At 39.0% G+C, this 20,404-nt stretch overlaps 1 protein-coding gene across 11 annotated transcripts in view; it reads right to left on the bottom strand.

The window, feature by feature from the left end:
• Positions 1 to 20,404, bottom strand: part of CACNA2D1 (calcium voltage-gated channel auxiliary subunit alpha2delta 1) — an 840,216-nt gene that overhangs the window by 127,347 nt on the left and 692,465 nt on the right. For all 11 annotated transcript variants that reach the window (XM_044280115.1, XM_044280114.1, XM_044280117.1 and 8 more), the window contains exon 13: positions 15,103 to 15,181. In XM_044280115.1, the coding sequence (XP_044136050.1) occupies positions 15,103 to 15,181 (79 nt within the window). The remainder of the gene's footprint in view (positions 1 to 15,102; positions 15,182 to 20,404) is intronic.

Here is a 20,404-nt window from a genome sequence, read left to right as displayed (position 1 = left end):
GCTGTTTCTATGCCACATGAGTAATGAACATGACACCTCTGACCTATAAAGAGACTAACTTGGAGGGCCATGGCCTTTTCAAACAGCTGATTGGGGTGCTAAGAGTCAGACCCCACACATATATATGACCTGTTCTGAGGAAAGGTTATCAATATCTAAATCTCGGAAAACCTTTTATACCATACAGTAAGTAGCATTTTAAAAAAATATAATAAAAATCATTGGTAGAATTGAATGCAAAATTAAATACTATAGATATATGTAACCCAAAATATTGCCGTTAAATAATACACCTGGTCCTGTAAAACACAAGCTCTCATACAGTACATGCATATAAAAAATAAAAAATAAAAATGTTACGGCTGCTGGAGTGCAGACTAACCAAACCTAAAAAAGAATCCCTGTGTCCTCAAAGCCAAAGCTGCCTCCTTTCTTAATGGGTAGACTAATAAAATCTATAACACACACAATTATTTTATTATTATATTATTATTATTATTATCTGTAATCAAATGATATTAAAGTTAGAGATGATTTTGTTATGTGATAATGTTACCTACATTCCAGCGCCCAATATTTGTAAAAAAAAAAAAAAAAAAAAAAGAAGGTGAGCAATATTTACTCTGTATTCCATTTCCACCAGTTTTTTATTTATACTACAGCAAAGATTTCAAAATAATTCTAGTTTATTAAATTATAGGATATAATACAGATCAGGTGTTACATTTTAACAATAAATATATAACAATGACTGTACTTAGATTTTAATAAAAGCAAGGCATTTTTACTATAACATTGATCTTATCTACAGTATTTGAGACAATACTTATTTTACCAGCTAATAGTTTCATTACTTCATAATCTACTGGGTTATTATAATGTGGAAGGTATCATTATCTATCTCATATGTAACATGAGCATACGCACATGATGTAGTGTAGAAGTACTTAAATCCAATTCAATCAAAATAAATATGCAGAAATGATAAAACCAAAAACTGTATATGTTAAATACTGTTCTTAATTGTTGTATTAGTAGTATATATCATTGCAAAGATGATGTCACTTCTCCTGATATGTCTGTTTTAATAAGAACTTCTATTCCCATGAAATAACAATCCTGGAGAATCTTTTTTTTTTTTAAACATTGTTTTGTTCTTCCGGGAGACAGGCCACGGCCCACTACCAGTAGAGTATGGCATCAGCTTTCTCTGCTCTTCTCACAGAATACACATACACTTTCGGGCGAGTGCAACCACATAGTACTATGTACACTGAAAAGCCACTTTATGAGCAACACCTGCCCCTTCACATTTAGAGATGCCCTGTATTTGACACATGATCCTGGAGAGCAGCATAAAATTAAGTGAGCAAGCTTTCTTTAACCCCTTTCACGACTGCCATACGGCTATATACGTGCTAATTACACATGCCCCATGCAGATAGCGCGTATATAAACGTTATGGCACCTCTTAAATCCAAACACTGCAAAGCATTTAAATAAAGCTTCTGCCCCTGCACTCCTGCTGTCATGGACAGCATACAGTCCAGTAATGCCGGCAAGGGACCAATCAGAATGGTCCCTTGCCAACGATTGCTGCGATTGGTTAGTCTGTGCAGAAAAAACAATCGAATCGCGGCTGTGTTAAAATGCCGGTTTCAGACTCTGATCTCTCTGATCAGAGCCTGAAAACAGGTACCATATCCTCCGTGACCCCAATCTGTGCCCCCAATATGTGAGCCCCCTGACCCGATCTGTGCCCCGTTCTGTGCGCCCTGCCTCTAACTTTGCTGTCCGTGCACTGTTTATGTGCCGGCTGGCCTGCCCCCATCCATGGCCTCAGCGACTGCCCCTATACATGTCCCCTGCCCATGTGTGCCCTCCCCAGCCTTCGTATGGGCCCTCTTATGTGGTCCGCCTTCTGTATCTGATGGCGGCAGCTCTGTTCCTGAGTCGCCACCATCAGCAGCGAGTGTCAGCTGTATGTTGACACTCTGCTATAACCCCTTCGATCCAAGGGGTTAACAGAGGGAGGGGGCTCCCTCTCAACTATCAGTCTGCTGTGCTGCGATGGCAGCAGCCCGATGGTTGCCATGGCAACTGGATGCCTTACAAAGGCGTCCAGTGTTGCCATCTATCAGTGTAAAACTGATAGTATTATACTTTGCAATGCAAGAGCATTACAAAGTATAGTACATCCATCAGCCCCACTGGATCTTCAAGATCCAAGTGGGACTTGATAAATAAAAGTGTGAAAATAAAAAAAGGAAAAATAAATAAATAAATACAAATTTAAATAAAAAATATAATAAATTGCCTTTTCCTATATCCGCTCATTTATAAGAGATAAAAAATTGAAAAAAATAAATAAACTACACATATTAGGTATCACCGCGTCCGCAATGACCGGCTCTATAAATATATCACATGATCCACCCTGTCCGATAAACACCATAAAATAAAAACGATGTAAAAAAAAGCCATTTTTGTCACCTTACATCACAAAAAGTGCAACACTGAGCGATCAAAAATGCATATGTACCACAAAATGGTACTAATAAAACTGTCACCTCACCACGCAAAAAATGAGCCCCTACATAAGAAAATCGCTTAAAAAGTTAAAAAGAACTATAGCGCTTAGAAAGACACTAAAATATATATTTTTTTTGTTTCAAATATGCTATTATTAAATTTAAAAAAGTATACATATTAGGTATTGCCGTGTCCGTAACAACCAGCTAACCAACCAGCTAAGCTCACATTACCTAACCCCTAATCTGAACACCGTAAAAATATAAAATAAAAAAATAGTGCCAAAAAAGCCTTTTTTTGTCACCTTACTTTACAAAAGTTGCAATACCAAGCGATCAAAAAGGTGTGTGCCCCCTAAAATAGTACCAATCTAACCGTTACCTCATCCCGCAAAAAAATTTGACCCTAACTAAGACAATTGGTTAGAAAAAATAAAACAGCTATGGCTCTCAGACTATGGAGATACTCAGAAAAACACTGCTAGGTGATGAAAGTTTATTTTTCATTATTGTAATATGGTCATAGCTAAGAGAAATGTTGTGGGTGAAGTAAAACTTCAGTATTTTATTGGATATACACTAAAAATAAGGGAAGAAGTGTGAATCTCTAAATGAACACATACACACAGAAATGTGTTTTGTCACTTAACAACCATAAAATGCAACCAAAAGCCACCAGTATCTATGACATTGCGTGTCTGGTGGGAACACAGTGGCTGTACTAGATAGTGACCAACAACATGTACATTTAAAACGCTGTTTAAATTTTGGTACCCTAAAGCTGATATAATTCCTGTGGAAAATGCTGTAGCGCAGTATATTCACAGGTTAATATCACTCTATTAAAAATGTAGATGTACCATATCAATGTGCAGCTAGACTATGCTGAGCTAAGGGGAGGGGACTTGACAGCACTATGTGGGTAATCCTCACTGACTCCCCCACTGACACATTGCTAGTCCCTATATACCCCTTGCATTCAAGCAGTCAATAGTCTAGACTGACCTAATGGACGGCTGTCTGCCCTTTATGAATAACATAAGGATGCACTGAGTCTGCACTCTAAACCCTATTCTGCTCTATAAAAATGTCACATGACCTAACCCCTCAGGTGAACGTTCCAAAACAACCAATTTTTTGGTCACCTTGCCCCATAAAGTGTAATAATGAATGATCAAAAATTTATATGTACCCAAAAATGGTACCAATAAAAACATCAACTCTTTCTGCAAAAAACAAGCCCCTGCACAAGACGATTGGCAGAAATATACAAAAAATATACAAAAAATGCTTTATTATATAAAACTGAAACAAAGAAAGTAGACATATTTGATATCACTGTGTTCGTAACAACCTGCTCTATAATAATAGCACATGATCTACCCTGTCAGATGAATCTTGCAAAAACAGCCAAAACAGCAATTTTTTGGTTACCTTGCCTCACAAAAAAACCTAATATAGAGCATTTCCAAAATGGGGTCACTTTTGGGGACTTCCTACTGTAAGGGTGCATCAGGGGGGCTTCAAATGGGACATGGCGTTCTGCAAAATCTGACTTCCAAAAACCATATTGCATGCCGTTTCTTCTGTGCCCTTACATCAGTTTACGACCACATGTGGGGTGTTTCTGTAAACCGCAGAATCAGGGTAATAAATATAGAGTTTTGTTTGGCTGTTAACCCTTCGATATGTAAAAGAAAAAAAACATTAAAATGGAAAATCTGCCAAAAAAGTGAAATTTAGAAATTTCATCTCGATTTTCCTTTAATTCTTGTGGAACATCTAAAGGGTTAACAAAGTTTGTAAAATCAGTTTTGAGTAACTTGAGGGGTGTAGTTTATGAAATTGGGTCATTTGTGGGGAGTTTCTACTGTGTAAGCCTCACAAAGTGACTTCATAACTGAACTGGTCCTTAAAAAGTGGGTTTTGGAAATTTTCTTAAAAATGTTAAGAATTGCTTCTAAACTTTTAAGCCTTCTAACATCCTAAAAAAATAAAATGGCATTTACAAAATGATGCCAACATAAAGTAGACATATGGGGAATGTTAAGTAATAAATATTTTATGAGGTATCATGTTCTGTTTTAAAAGCAGAGAAATTTAAATTTTGAAAATTGCTAATTTTTCAACATTTTGGGTAAATTTGGGATGTTTCCATAAATAAAGGTGAAATATATTGAATCAAATTTATGACATACATGAAGTACAATGTGTCACGAGAAAAAAATCCCAGAATGGTTTGGATAAGTAAAGGCGTTCCAAAGTTATTAACCGGATAAAATGACACATGTCAGATTTGCAAAATTAGGCGTGGTCACGGGGGTATCAATGACCCTTGGTTATGAAAGAGTTAATCAATTTCAATGTGAGTCAACATTAGAACGGTAAAATTGAACAATCTGAGTTACTTTGAATGAGGCATGGTCATCTGTGCTAGATGGCCCATTATTTCAAAAACTGCAAACCGAGAGCATTCTGAGAATGGTGTGATCAAGGAAAACCTTCCAGCGAAAGGGAATATAAACAGCTCGTTGACAAAAGGGGTCAGATATAGTTGATGTCAAGAATCGTTCTAATAAACGGGCAGTGTGCAGTCAAGCAAACTGAAGTCAGATACAGTGCTGGTGTTACAATCAACATGTTTGAATGCACTTGTTGTTAGCATGAATGGGCTAGAACTGCAGACAAACACGTCGAGTGCCACTGCTGTCTAACATAAGTTGAAAGGAAAAATTTCAGTGGGTTAAAGAGTACAAAGACTGAATTCCTGAGCAGTGTCAAAATATTGCCTGGTCAGATTAATCGAGATTTCTGCTACACCATAAATGAATACTTCCTGTCAGGTGCCAATAGTTTGGGCTAGTAGAGGTGGCGTAATGGTGCAGGGAACGCTTTCATCTTATATCTTGGGTCTTGCGGGTAGACTTGTCCACAGTAGGTGTTATCTATGAATTGTGGCCAGCCAAGTTCCCCCCTTCATGGTAGCTGTTTGCCCTATGTTCTTTCGGCAGGACAATGCCCCATGGCACAAGAGTCATATATTCATCAATAGGTACCAGGAATATGACATTCAGCTTTCATTGCGTCCCTGACCTTCACAGTCACCAACTCTCAATCCTTTATCTCTGGGACAAGTTAGAACAGGCTGTTTAGAGCATGTCCATCTAACTTGTGGCAACTGTGAGAAGCTAACCAGTCCACAAGGGTCAATATTCCTGCAGAACGTTTCCAACCCCTAGTGGAATCTATGTCACAATGATTTTCTGCAGTTATGAAGACAAAAGGTCTAGCATGTTACTAGATGTTGATCTCTAATGAAAAGACCATTCAATGAGAGGCAGTAGACAGAAATACATTGTTTGGAATAAGAAATACAATAATCCTTTAGATGTGATATAGTTTAATGGCTACTTAAAAGAAGACAACAATGCCTACAAATACCAAATTTGCTAGTTTTCGGGTCTCTTCATCACATTTTGATGAAGGGGTAATGTAGTATCCTTTGTTGTATTGGAATGGAGCAGTAGTGACTAAAAAAACGTAACTTTTAATAAATAAATGGTAAGGGAATAACATCAAAAGTCACTAAAACATCAAGCCCCAAAAGAAAACCAAAGAGTCCTTTTCTTTGGTTTTTTGGTGGCACGTTTTTTAGTGTATTTAGCACCGTTCTCGTTCCCTTTTAGCCTTACATATTTTTTATAAGTGATAGGGTTGTCTAGAGTCCTGTAATAGGGTAAGGTTCCAGAACGGGACGCTCTTTTCAGGGTGATGACTCCGTATTAGGAGGTCATTAGGGTCCATTAGCCGAAGTAGGGTATACTAGGGTCAGTATAGTACCTGGCCCTCTGTCTTTATCCGCCAGGTGTGGAGTCAAGAGTGAACACAACATCTACATTAGTAAGATGATTGAATGACAACATATGCACGTGGTCCCTAGGCCGCATCCATATGGACTGATAGCTGACAGAGGCACAACCTCAACAAGACAAAGTCACTATACACCTATTTCGATTCAAAGCCTTGTCCATACGCTACTGAACCTCCGGACGGGTAAGAACTACCTACTGATTTACCTGTCCACCCTATACACCCTACTAAGGGTCAAGCATTTGTATGTGGTGCTTTTTTGGTCCACTAGAACTCATTGTTTGTTTTTCTTTTGGGGCATGATGTTTTAGGGACTTTTAAAGTCATTCCCTTATGGTTTTTACCATTTATTTATTAAAAGTTAAGTTTTAGTAGTCACTACTGCTCCCTTCCAATACAATTGTTGATTACAGTGCGGTAGACTACGGAAGGTACACTCTGTACCGCTGCAGAAGGGCACAACTTGCAGATTTGTAGTGTAGTATCTTATAAAAGAACAATAAATATGGGTAGTGTCAAAATGCTTAAAGGTGTTCCCTTCTTTTCCTATATTGATGCCCTATCCTTAAGATAAATATTAGATTGGTGGGTTGCCAGCAGACAGGCATCAGCTGTGGGAAGAGAACTCAGCACTCAGAGCCATTCCTATTGAAGTGAATGGTATAGAAGATCTGCAATTACACCTGCATGTTGACAGAAAACAGGTAAATAGTGAAGAGACCACAACGCTTGTACGAGAGCTGCATTCTCTTCATACAGTTGATTGGCAGGGACCTATTCTGAGGATATGTCATCAATGTAGCAAAAGTGAAGAACCCCTTTAATCTCATCCTTCTCGTGTCTTTGCATGTTTCAGTTTTCCATTGAACAACAAAAAAGAGTTTCAAGTATCTAATGAACATTTTTGAACAGTGGTGATAATACACAGTAAAGAGAGTCTCCAAGGTACCTACTATCGCCCTCAATTGCTGAAAATTTATTTTGCCCATTTTATTGGTTTTAGTGAAGCTGTTAGTAAAAAAATAAAATAGCGAATGATGCTTTTCCTTTACTCAAGAATTGTTATATGTAGACCTAATCTCCCAGGCTTTTCAATTATTCTGAGACTTGGAATGACTATTTCTGTTTTTTATTACATGCTGTTTTGTCTATGGCAGCATTAAGGCTCTATGGTTTGCACAGTTTTTTTTTGATTTAACCAAGGACAACATCTGCATAAAGTTTGCATGGTCTTCCAGTGTTTTCATGGGATTCTTACCGCATATACTGATAGCTTTATTGACTTCTTATGAAACTGGCCCCAGTGTGTGGGTGAAATAGGGGAAAATAGATTGTAAATATATGACTCTTTAGTATATCATATATATTACACCAAATAGGTTGAAGATATCAAAGTAATCTACAATTAGCTTGTTAATTGTCCTCACCTTTGTTTTATGTCACCTCTTAAAAAGTATTCCACATAGAAGACCTTTGTTTTGTGTCTCAGTCCAAATTACTTATGTCTCTGATAACCTAAAAGCTACCATCCATTTAAAAAGAAGATAAGACAAACTAAAAGCTAACAATATAATAAAATAGATATATGACAGACATGAACTGAAGTCAGTGCAGTAGTATATTCACTGAAAGAAACAGGGAATAGGTCAGGCTTTTAGCTTCTGAATGCAGATTTCAGCAGGTTGACAATAATAATTTACTCTGGACACAAAGATAATTGTATTTTACCATTTATTTTCCAGATGAGTAAAACCAGACTTTTGCCAACAAACCTTAACCTCAATGCTAAATACTCTCTTGCATTTCTGCTTCAGTGATCTAAGAAGACTGGATATCAGTGTCTTGACCTTGGTATTTCATCTTAAATAGTGTATATTTTTTTGAACACATGCCAACTGCTTGATACTATCTTAAAACTTGATAAAAGGGCAGGAAGTATATACAAAATACCTTACTAATTAAAATCTAAGGCATACGTCTTGTCTTTGTTTCTTAAATGTTTTCTGCATGGCTTATGTCAATTTGAGGCCAATTTCAGATATATTACTCCCCTACCATCACAATTTTACCAAGGGCATACCACAATAACACATGGCTTATGGCTACTGAGGTTCATTTATCATTTGTATATGTATTGTGGGTTTAAATGGCACCAGATCATGTAGGAGTATTTCTCCAGCAGAAAGCCAGCATTTATGCTGCAATCTGCCAGATCCACATTGTATCCCATGTGGATTACCTTAGTGGAGATGTGAACCTACCTAAGGCTACGTTCACACTCGTGTTTGGTGCAGATCCATCATGGACCTGCACAGACATCCGTGCAGTCAATACAAATGTCTGCATCCGTTCACAACGGACCCGTTTGTATTATCTTTAACATAGCCAAGACGGATCCGTCTTGAACACCATTGTGTCATAGAAAACGGATCCGTCCCCATTGACTTACATTGTGTGGTCAGAACGGATCCGTTTGGCTCAGTTTCGTCAGACGGACACCAAAACAGCTTCCAAAGCGGAATGGAGACGGAACGGAGACAAACTGCGACAAACTGATGCATTCTGAGCGGATCCTTTTCCATTCAGAATGCATTAGGGCAAAACTGACCCGTTTTGGACCGCTTGTGAGAGCCCTGAATGGATCTAACAAAGGGAAAGCCAAAACGCCAGTGTGAAAGTAGCCTTGGTCATGTGTTTATCATCAGGAGTTACATGCTAAAAGGACATTTTGAAATGCATTGTCCCTATTAAATGACCTATGCTTGGCCCATTTTTGTTAAAAGGCTTGGGTACACAAGAGTTCCTTCCTATAAGTAAAAGAGAGCCTTTGACCAAGTTGTATGATCTGGGCAAACTCACTTATACGCTGCACCTAATCACAAATGTTCATGAATAGTTTCATCTACTAAACTAGTCAACTGAGGAAGGAGATTACAGTGTCTCCAAAACACATCTAGAACAATATACCAATATAAACGACAGTCTGTCTGCCTCCATCTATAACACCACCGAACAAAAAAATATATATTTGTCTGCTACTGGGCAAAAACCATTTGTTCTATACTGAATCGAGTGTGGGGATTATAAATCCGAAGTCAGAATTGTTGTAACACGTCACAAAATTTTGCTATGCATAAGTATATAAATCACAGAAATTGCATTTTTTTCCTGTGATTTATATATATTTATATATTTTCATCCGCACAATGCTCCGTTTTGTGTAGGATGCCTTTGTGGTGCATGTGGAACGCACCGGCATCCTCCATTGTACGCAATTTTTGCTGGGGATGGTCGTTTTCTGCGGTCCACATGCAGTGGGACTGCTCCCCCAATGAGAAACACGCTACAGTGTTTGGGGTCTGAGCAGTTCCCCCATATTTGCCACTATATTTCTGTGATTTTGTTTTATATGTATTGAATGTGCCTTTACCTGGCATTTAAACATTCCTTTGCACCTGGTAACCTCCATCACACGGTCTGATATGGGTGTCTTGCTTTGTTCACATTGCATTAGTTGTCCTGCTATGCGGTTGTGTGGAAGCTTGGCTGTGAGCTGGATTTCATCACCTTTAGACCGTGTTCACACCATAGTTAGTGTAGTGGTAGGACCCTTGCCATGCTGAGAGACCGTGACGTGGTGCATGATGGGCTCCGATATGTTCCTGACAGGAATATATTGGCAAAAGTCTCAGCTTTTAATATCTGCTTGTATGACTAGCTAGTATAGTCAGTAGCATATCCGTTTGGTGCATTTTTTTTCTGTGATTTATATAATTATATTTTCATCCGCACAATGCTCCGTTTTGTGTAGGATGCCTTTGTGGTGCATGTGGACCGCGCCGGCATCCTCCATTGCATCCTCTATTGCCGGCATCCTCCATTTTTTGCTGGGGATGGTCGTTTGCTGCGGTCCACATGCGGTGGGACTGCTCCCATAATGAGAAACACGCTACAGTGTTTGGGGTCTGAGAAGTTCCACCATATTGGCCACTATATTTCTGTGATTTTATGCATAAGTATGCCTAAATGAATTAAGCACTTGGAAAGCATTGAATAATTTTAAACAGAACGAGTTTTACTCCAACAATTACCTGATCTACATCAAAGTTTGCGTAGTAAACAGTGTATGAAAATGTAATGGAATAACATTCCAAAAAGTCCTGTTTTTCAGTTTAAAAGTCTTACTTGAGCAAGGCCCAGTACTGTTAAAAGTGCTTCAGGCATCTGCTTTTGTGAACGGTCAAATTTTCCTGTTGCAAAAACCAGCAGCAGTCCCCAATTATATTGGTATTCCAGCGGCCTTGATGCCTGTTCTCCATTGTAGAAATATCTTTATGGAACCGCTCTCCATGTTTGTCACTTACATGTCCCAAATTGGGTGGGAAAAAGTCAAGATAGGAATGTAAGAAATTCACTTTCAATGACATTCGTCAGCCACGTTGTTCATATGCTGTAAGCATGTTGTCTACTAATTCAGCATAGTTTGCAGCTCGTCTGTTCCCAAAGAAGGTTCTGCACTACAAGCACAAATGCATCCCAAGCTGCAAGACGCACTCGCTTTGTCAGATTTTTGCGCTGATCATAAGTAGTGTATTTGCCACATATGTAGCAGAAATTGTCTGGATCGTTAATACATTTGTGTTTATCCATCTTAAGTTTCAAAACTGATAGCACTATAACAGATCACTTTATCAAAATCTGTCCAGCTTGCCTTATATATTTACTGCTGACATCAGCCTGAGTGTGTCCGAACAGGTCTGGACATGTCCATTGGAATATCTCCAAAATAATGCATTAATATTATAACTGAATAGGCTTTGCATGTATAACTTAAAATCTAGACGCGTCAGACAAATTCCGAGTTCATATTTGGAATCCGCGCGCTCATTTTAGTATAAATCACATGTTTTCTCTCAGTAGCAAAATCATTGTTGCACGGTGTAATTTAAGACACTGTGACAGTGGATTGTAGCAATACAATATTGGGGTCTGGAGCTTCAAACTATGCATGCACAAAGTCCCTGGAACAGAATACAGTGAACCTACACAAAAAGAGCAAGACATGGAGGAACCATAGAGTCAACTAATCTCAGGTGAGGTACACCAATTTAAGGAGTGAACAAATAAAACCACTATATATGATGTGACTATAGATATTATGTGATTGTTGAAGGAAATATCAACTTACTGAACCTCATTGCACGTCTTATATATATGCAGTGTATAGCAGGCAAAGTATGGGAATATCACCAACATTATGGGCACTAAAGCACAATCTAAAATGATGTATATTGACCAAATTGGATATTGAACATATCTACAAAGTCGCCATACAGGTATTGCAAGCTAATTCATATTTCACTTATGGGAGCTAAGTATCATCTATATTTATCCATTTATATTCCCTACGAATATTTTCTGTCTATCACCCCCTGATGAGCTGCCAGGCACAGGTGAAACTCATTTAATAAAATATATAGACATCTCTTTTTCTTCCTTGGGCAATTTTATATATCCCATAGGACATGAAATGTACTTATCATTGAAGTAGGGCCTTATCAGGGTTCAGTATAGACATAGGTAAAGGGACAGGATTCCTCCACCATTAAGGGGTATCCCTGGGCACAGGTCTTAGTTCTCCAGGGACGTCTAGGGAAAGATATTCCTTTCCTGTCCAAAATGCCCTTTACCTGTCTCCATATAGCCATATCAGTTACCTATGTGAATATCTATGTCTCCCTGCAAGTATTTATCCTAATATTTTATTCATGGTGGGAGTTTTCTTAAAGTATCTGTATTTAAGCATAGGTTATCACTTGAGCAGTTTCTTGCTCCGTTACCCCCTAATATTAATAAAGGAATTATTTTAATAAGCACGTTATTTTTTTTCTACCATCTTATAATTCATATTTCATAAAGTGATTGTAGCATATATTACACTGCGATTATTTGGAAAGGCTGGACGCCATCTATCTGTGCATGTAGAACTAAAATTACCATATACAAACATTGGATATAAAGTACAATTGGTCCTTTGTTGCATATGCAGACAGGAGGATAGACATATTTTTTAAACTAGTTGAGTCACAATTCTAGCTAGCTTGTATGGAGTGTGACACAGTGAGAGGTTTGGTCTGGGAAAACAGGTATTTTCCTCCCAGCATGTGCTGCTGGGCTGATTTACAGCCAGGTGAGGTCAAATACCAGATCGGATTTTAAGTGCCGGTCTGGGTTTTGGCATCACCTGGCTGTCCTTAAATAGGCAGCTGGGCTCAGAAGCAAGGTCTTTGTGTTGGGATCTGGGAGCCTTGTGTCTGGATGAAGGCTTGCCACCTGTTTGGCGTGAATACAGGTTGGTGCTGCTATGCTCAAGGACTCTTTGAGGCAGAATTGCTGCATGGTGTGAATTACTACCAACACCGCAAGGTGACTTTTTGCTTGTTTATGACTGCTTGTTTTGTCACTTGCCTAAAGTGTGAATAAAACACTGAACTGTTTGATCCAAAGAACTTGTTGTTGCCTCTATACTGCGTCTGCTAATCCTGTCTACCAAAGCAAAACCCCACAGGAGTTAGAAACAACAAGTTTATCATCATGTATGAGCCTGTGTGATAAAACCTGTGCAGGTCTAAAGGTACCTTTACACAAGGCGAATATCGTGTAAATTATAATTAAATCAAGCAAAACTGCACAGTTATCGAGCGATGTAATAGCAACGAACAATAGAGCGCCAACCAACAATCAATAGATTTCTTGTTGGTTCAGTCGTTTGTGTGGGCACAAAAATCAACGTTAACGATTTCATACATGCAAACAGGAATTGTTCACTGCATGCACAATTACTAACAATTGTACAAGTAGAACTGCTGGCAAACTGTTTATTCTCTGACCTACTAGAAAGTGATGTCATGTGACCAACTCTCTAAACTCCAAATTACACAGGACAGGGAGTCAGTTGCGTCTCTATTCATTCCTATGAGACTGAGAGTGAGGCTCCCATAGGAATATATAGAGAAACTGACTTCCTGTCCACAAATTAGATGCTTTGTCAGTTGGTCACATGACACAGGTGAGAAGCATAAGGGGGTATAACTCACAAATACAGACGCTGGTAAAAAAAAAAAAATACATTCACTACAGATTACATCATGTACTATTCTAACAAGTCAGAGAATACAATTTTTGTCGGGAGTTCTTCTTTAAGCATGCAACTCAAGCTACCACTCATTTGTCACTCAATCTTACCAATCATCTACTCGTGTAAAGATAGCTTTAGTTTTCTCCCCAACTTTAGTAAGAGTAAATCTGGTCTGAAGTGTTTTGCTAGCATTATCTGGGACTTAAATACTGATGGCATCTGATCAGTGAGGGTCCAACATCCAATATCCCACCTATCAGCTCTTGGAAAGAGGTGTCGGTGCTTGGGCAAGTGCTATAGCCTCTTCTTCAGTCACAGTGTCTTTTTGCAACTCAGTTCCATTCAAGTGCTTAGTGAACTTGGATGAGCACTGTAACCTCTTCAAACAGTAGATTAGTGAAGTTTGAACCTCCACCAATCAGATATCTAGTACCTCTCCTGAGGATAGATCATCCGATGATTCCCAGGCAACCCTTTAAAAGAAAGGTGAAACTTTTCACCCAGTTGGTGATCATAGTAATTAGATTTATTCTGTGGCAAGGAGCAGTATGGTAACTTTGCCCCATAATAGCTGCGGTATAAGCAGACAGTAAGACGCAATACTAAAACAGCACAGTACTTTTGTGAAAAATAGACTCTTCTGATGGCTGACTGATGGCATTTAAAGACTACTTTACATGAGTAGATAATTGATTCAATTGAGTGATGAACAAGTTATTTGAGTCTATAAAGTTCAAGTGACAACCTTTTAGATGGGCAGAGTATTGTGTATGAGTGTGATTGTGTAACAGTTGCATTTACACTAAAAGGTAACTGACTGTGTAGGTGGTGTTTGGGAAAAAAAATCAATTGTGTTATACCCTTGAAGGTGTGAAAAAGGGAGTGTTAAAAAGGTGTTTAAAGACCCTTTGATCCACCATCTTTACCACCAAAGGCAGCCTTCCCTCTTTTATGCAATCTCCATTTTGTTTTAAGTTCGGACCTCACAATTGCAAGAAGAGCTTGTGGGCAAAATGTCATCTTGCCAAGAAAATGTTGGTTTATGTTATAGAGATGGAAGGGATGAACACATTTCAAATCCACACCCTTTTGTGGTTTGCGCACGTATTTCCGGATGAAGTAATTAGCATGTCATGACTATCGTAAGGATTCCACGCCCACAGGCATTGCCTGTGCTGTAATTGATACCTGTTTACTCTTGTGGAATTGTGGACGATGATTTAGGTGTCTACATCAGCGATCACAAGAGCGACAAACTAAATTACCAATTCTTATTCGATCATTCAGTGCTTTTACACTAGTCAGTAATTGATCACTTTGATCCACTCTTGTTAAGGGCCTTAAAACTGCAGTAGTAATGAGAACCTGACATGTGGTAAAATTAAACATTTCAGATACAGGTCTGAGGCTTATTATAGAACGGAGGGAAATATTAGATAAGGACTCCATATCCTACAAGTGGGAATTAAAATGAATGAACACACAAATCTCTTTCAAATGCGCCTAGTTATCACCTACAAAAACACATTAGCATTATAATAAGACATTTTCCAAGTAATGTACCTTTGTTTTCACAAGCCATCCACTGTATGGGTCCCTTATCATAATTATGCTGGCCGACAGAAAAGGTGAATACACGAACCTAGAGAAAGGAATACATAACTGAAGTTAGCATTTGAAGAATTTATGATCTATGTCTACGTCTTATACAGTAGGTTGTACTGCAATGTAAAATGTTCATAATTGCCAAATAAACGCTAATAAACGGAACTACTTATTAGATTATTTTTCTTAATGTATAATTAAAGAGGATTTCGCACCACTCCTGACATGCCTGTTTCAGTAAATGCTTGCATTCTCCATAAAATAATAAAACTGCCACATCTTTTTTTTTATAACTCTGCAGTGTGATTCAAATAAATAAAGTGTGTCCCTGCACATTCTGATTGCACAGTCTCACAGGAACACACCCACTACTGGCAACATCCAAATGTCAATGTATTTATATATTTCTGGGAGGAATAACAAAGAGATTATACATAATTATGCAAAATAAATGTTCCAAAATGGTTATTTAATGGGAATACAGGAGTGGTCCTCTATAATAAGCTATGCTTATAAACAGGGAAATGCATAAAATAATCATATATGGTCGACATACCATATATTGTACATTTATGTGAGAAAACGTAAGAGAGTATTCTTACGTTATTTATATAGTTATAAATAAAAAACTAATGAAAAATACAAAACTTCAGAATGCAATGCAATATGCAAATAGAATTTAATAAATAGATGAAATCACAAATTCTTGATTAACCTAACGAATCACAGAAGAATACAATCTGAAAATAATGTGGAGGTTAGGAAACTATGGGGGTCATTTACTTACAGAAATACATCAAAATTAGGCGTATTTCTCACGCAGATTGCAATCTGGTACTTTTTCCTGCTCAGGTAGTCAACATCAGAGAAAGCTTTACTACACAGTCCCCACAGACCCTCTACACAACTGCTCAGTCCTCTTCTCCCAAAACCCGCTTCTCCACCATTACAGAAGAAAAACTCTCCACTCTACTCTCTAAATCTCATCTGACCACTTGACCCAATCCCATCCCACCTCATCCCTAACCTCACCACAGACAGTTTTTATCCCAGCCCTAACTCATCTCTTCAACCTATCACTAAACTCTGGTGTCTTCCCCTCTGCTTTTAAACATGCTACCATTACACCCATCCTCAAAAAGCCTTCACTTGACCCATCTTCCTTGTCCAGTTATCGCCCCATATCACTTCTTCTGTATGCCTCAAAGCTACTTGAACAACATGTCCATTCAGAACTGTCCTCCCACCTCTCCTCCTGCTCCCTCTTTGACCGCCTACAATCTGGCTTCTGACCCCACCACTCGACTGCCCTTACCAAAGTCACCAATGACCTAGTGACAGCCAAAACCAAGAAACAATACTCTGTCCTCCTTCTACTTGACCTGTCCCCTGCCTTCGACACTGTTGACCACTCCCTTCTGTTGTAAACTCTCTCATCTCTTGGCATCACTGACCTGGCCCTCTCCTGGATCACATCATACCTCACAGACCGGACGTTTAGCGCACCACCTCCTCGTCTCATTCCCTCTCTGTTGGTGTCCCGCAAGGCTCTGTCCTAGGACCCCTGCTCTTCTCTATCTACAATTTTGGCCTGGGACAGCTCATAGAGTCCCATGGCTTTCAATATCACTCCTATGCTGATGAAACACAAATCTACCTCTCTGGTCCAGACATCACCACCTTACTATCAAGAATCCCACAATGTCTAACTTCTATATCATCCTTCTTCGCCTCTCGCTTTCTAAAACTTAACATGGATAAGACAGATCTCATAATATTTCCCCCATCTTGTTCAACTCACCCAACAGACCTATCTATCATGATCAATGGCTGCACACTCTCCCCAGTCAACAAAGCCCGCTGCCTTGGAGTGACCTTGGAATCTGCCCTTTCCTTTTGACTGCACATCCAAGCCCTTTCCACCACCTGCCGCCTCCAACTCAAAAACATCTCCCGCATCCGTGCTTTCCTTAACTTTGAATCTGCGAAAATGCTTGTACATGCCCTCATTATGTCTCGCCTAGACTACTGCAACATTCTCCTCTGTGGCCTTCCATATAGCACTCTCGCACCCCTCCAATCTATCCTCAACTCTGCTGCCCGACTAATCCACCTCTCACCCTACTACTCCTCTGCCTCTCCCCTCTGCCAATCCCTTCACTGGCTCCCCATTGCCCAACGAATTCACTTCAAAGTGCTAACAAATACATACAAGGCCGTCCATAACCTGTCCCCTCCCTACATCTCTGAGCTACTTTCTCGATACACCCCCACACGCACTCTCCGATCCTCACAAGACCTCCTTCTCTCCTCTCCTCTTATTGCCTCTTCCCACAATCGACTCCAAGATTTCTCCCGTGCATCCCCCATACTCTGGAACTTGCTACCCCAACATATCAGACTCTCACCTACAGTGGAATCCTTCAAAAGAAACCTGAAAACCCACCTCTTCAGACAAGCCTACAACCAGTGACCCTGCTGCTTCTATACCGCCATGACCAACTTAACCCACACCTACTGTGTCCTTCTCCCTTACCATGTAGATTGTAAGCCCTCACGGGCAGTGCCCTTTGTCCTTCTGTACCAGTTTGTAACTCATCTTGTTTATGATTAGTGCAATTGTCTGTATTATGTATGTGCACCCCTTATCATATGTACAGCTCTATGGAATGAATGGCGCTTTAATAATAAATAATAATAATAATAATAAAGCGGATGGGCCGGCAGGCCCGTATCATTCATCATTTTCTATGCCTGTTTTAGCCATAGAAAATGGTGTAACTCTATGCCAGCAAGGAAGCTGGAGTAGATTTAGAAGTGGCAGTGGATCTGCTGACTTTATGTAGAGGCCTGTACCTCTACATAACTTTGTCAGAACCACCGCCAGCACAGGACCTTATTAAAACGCCAGTCTTAATAATTGACCCCCTATATTTTGTAAAAAATAAAAATAAATATTTAAGACTTATTTTCAGTCAGGCAACCACTTCTGAAAACCAACCTGCCCTGGTGATCAGTAGAATGCTACAGGTCCGGTTGCTGTAACAATCATTTGATGATGTGAGCCAGGTGGCATGACTCCTTTAATGGTAAACTACCCAGAACTCTTAAGGGAATGTGTGATCAGAAAATAATGAATTGTTTAAATCAAGTTATGTTAGAGATCTTTTATATTTTTTGGTGATTTTGTTTTCCTTTTCTTCATCTATATTTAAATACAAATGGTAAAATCCTGCAGTTTTCATAAAATGGACACTAAGATAAAATATGTCAAGACTTCCTGTTCATTACTTCTACTGTAATAATTTGCAAATCATTAAAGTTGAAGTTGGACAGAGACACACAGCATTATAAATCAGTATAATGCACTGCAGTCCATTCAAAGGAGCAGAGTTTACTCCAGGATTTAACGCTCCGGCATGAAAGAAAACAAGAAGCAAGAATATTGCATGTAATCTTATGGCTTCATAACAGCTACCTGCAAGTACTGGAATGAGGGTGTGTGCAAAAACTAAAGACAAAGAGAAGTCTTTAGAGAGATAATACACCACATCATAGACAGATATCATAGCTTCTATGTAAACCTGGAGCAAAAATATCATAGTTTTAAAACTGAAATACTTGGGGGAAGGCAGCTGGGGGAGGGGGCGCTATAATTTCACTCTGCTAGGGCATTAAAATACATGTTTACTGCAGTGCTCTGAAGACCAGAACTCTGCGTAAAATAAATAGCATTCCGGTATGTCTAGTTTCCTATTCCTCTCTACCATATTTTCGTCACTGAGCTTACTGACAGAGGGTCAATGTCATATATGTAAACAGAATGTCCTGTGTCTTTGCAAAATCAACAAACAGTAAATTAGTTGTAAGAAGTTGAAAAAATTGCCTAATTATTGGAATAATAACAGCAGGTCCTTTTTTTACTAATGTCCGGGGGTGGTGGCTTCTTTCTTTCTGACCTTAATTTGTAAGAGGTCACATGAAGAACAACACTTTATAAATTGCCCATGATCACCTCTAATGATAACAGAGAGAAAATCAGTAATTGGAAGAGGATTTGTGGAAAAAGAACAGAGTGAAAAATGTAAAATACTAACAGATCTGAATCATTCCTCTGCATGACCTTACTTGGGATACCATAGAAACCCTTTTGAGATATACCAGACACAAAAGACCGGTGAATGTACATCTCTAAATTGCAGATGCGTCCACGAAAGTTTAGAGACATAATACAGTGCATTAAACACTGACCTTTGTAAAGTAAAGGAGGTAACGGACTTATCCAAACATTTAAGTATCAGGTTCTCTAAGTAATACTTTTAATAAAAACATATAACAAATATGAGACAACAGCTTCCCTGACTGAATCCATTAGTGCTTTCCATGTCATTGAATGTGAAAAATTAGTACTTTTATAATGTATACTAGATCATACTTTCTAAATGTAGACATTTTTCTATATAGCAAAACATCTATAAAACCAGCAGTGTAGCTAGGAGCTGACTGGTTATTTTCCCCTGGATGGTGGGTACTCGGGGGTACCAAGAATGCCCTCTGCATTGACTAGGGTACTTAGATAGCGGGTTAGGACAGGGTTTTCTGAGATCTTTTTACTGATAGGTGGGTTTCCGACACCCGGGACCTATGGTATTTTAGAAGGCAACCGAGCTCACATTAGCGCCACGGCATTCTCATAGCTTTACCTAGGCCATGGTCCGTCACGCTCATCGGTCACATTGCCTGCAATACCAAGCACAGCCGCTATCCAATGGACTGCGCTGTGCCTGGTGAGCTGAGAGAAGGCTGTAATGCTACTGCAAGTGCCAGTGCCTTCACAAACAGCTATCCAGAGTATAGGTCATCAGTAAAATGATCTCAGAAAACCCCATTTAATCTTCTCTCTGTCTGAGTAAAAGTCTAAAAATGACTCTGCATAGGGTACATTCACATTACTGTCTTTTAGACTGTATGTGCAGATGGGATTGTACAAATATATTTTTTCATTAGTTATCTAATCTGTTCTCCAATATATATTTAAAAAAATGGACAACTTGAATTGTTGTACTGAATAACAGGTTTAATTCACTATGGGGTACCCAGTGTTATGAAAATGAAGCCATGCTAAGCACCAGAGAATAGGGGGGATAGGGAGAGCAGTACAAATATAACTTTGGTGGAGCTTTTTATATCAGCAGTAGTGTGAATATGAAGTTTTATTTATCCAGATTCTGCTCGTTAAGTGCACTGGAGGCAGAATTTC

The sequence above is a fragment of the Bufo gargarizans genome, chromosome 2, assembly GCF_014858855.1.
Source record: "Bufo gargarizans isolate SCDJY-AF-19 chromosome 2, ASM1485885v1, whole genome shotgun sequence".
Classification (NCBI taxonomy): domain Eukaryota; kingdom Metazoa; phylum Chordata; class Amphibia; order Anura; family Bufonidae; genus Bufo; species Bufo gargarizans.
This window is presented reverse-complemented; position numbering and strand designations above follow the sequence as displayed.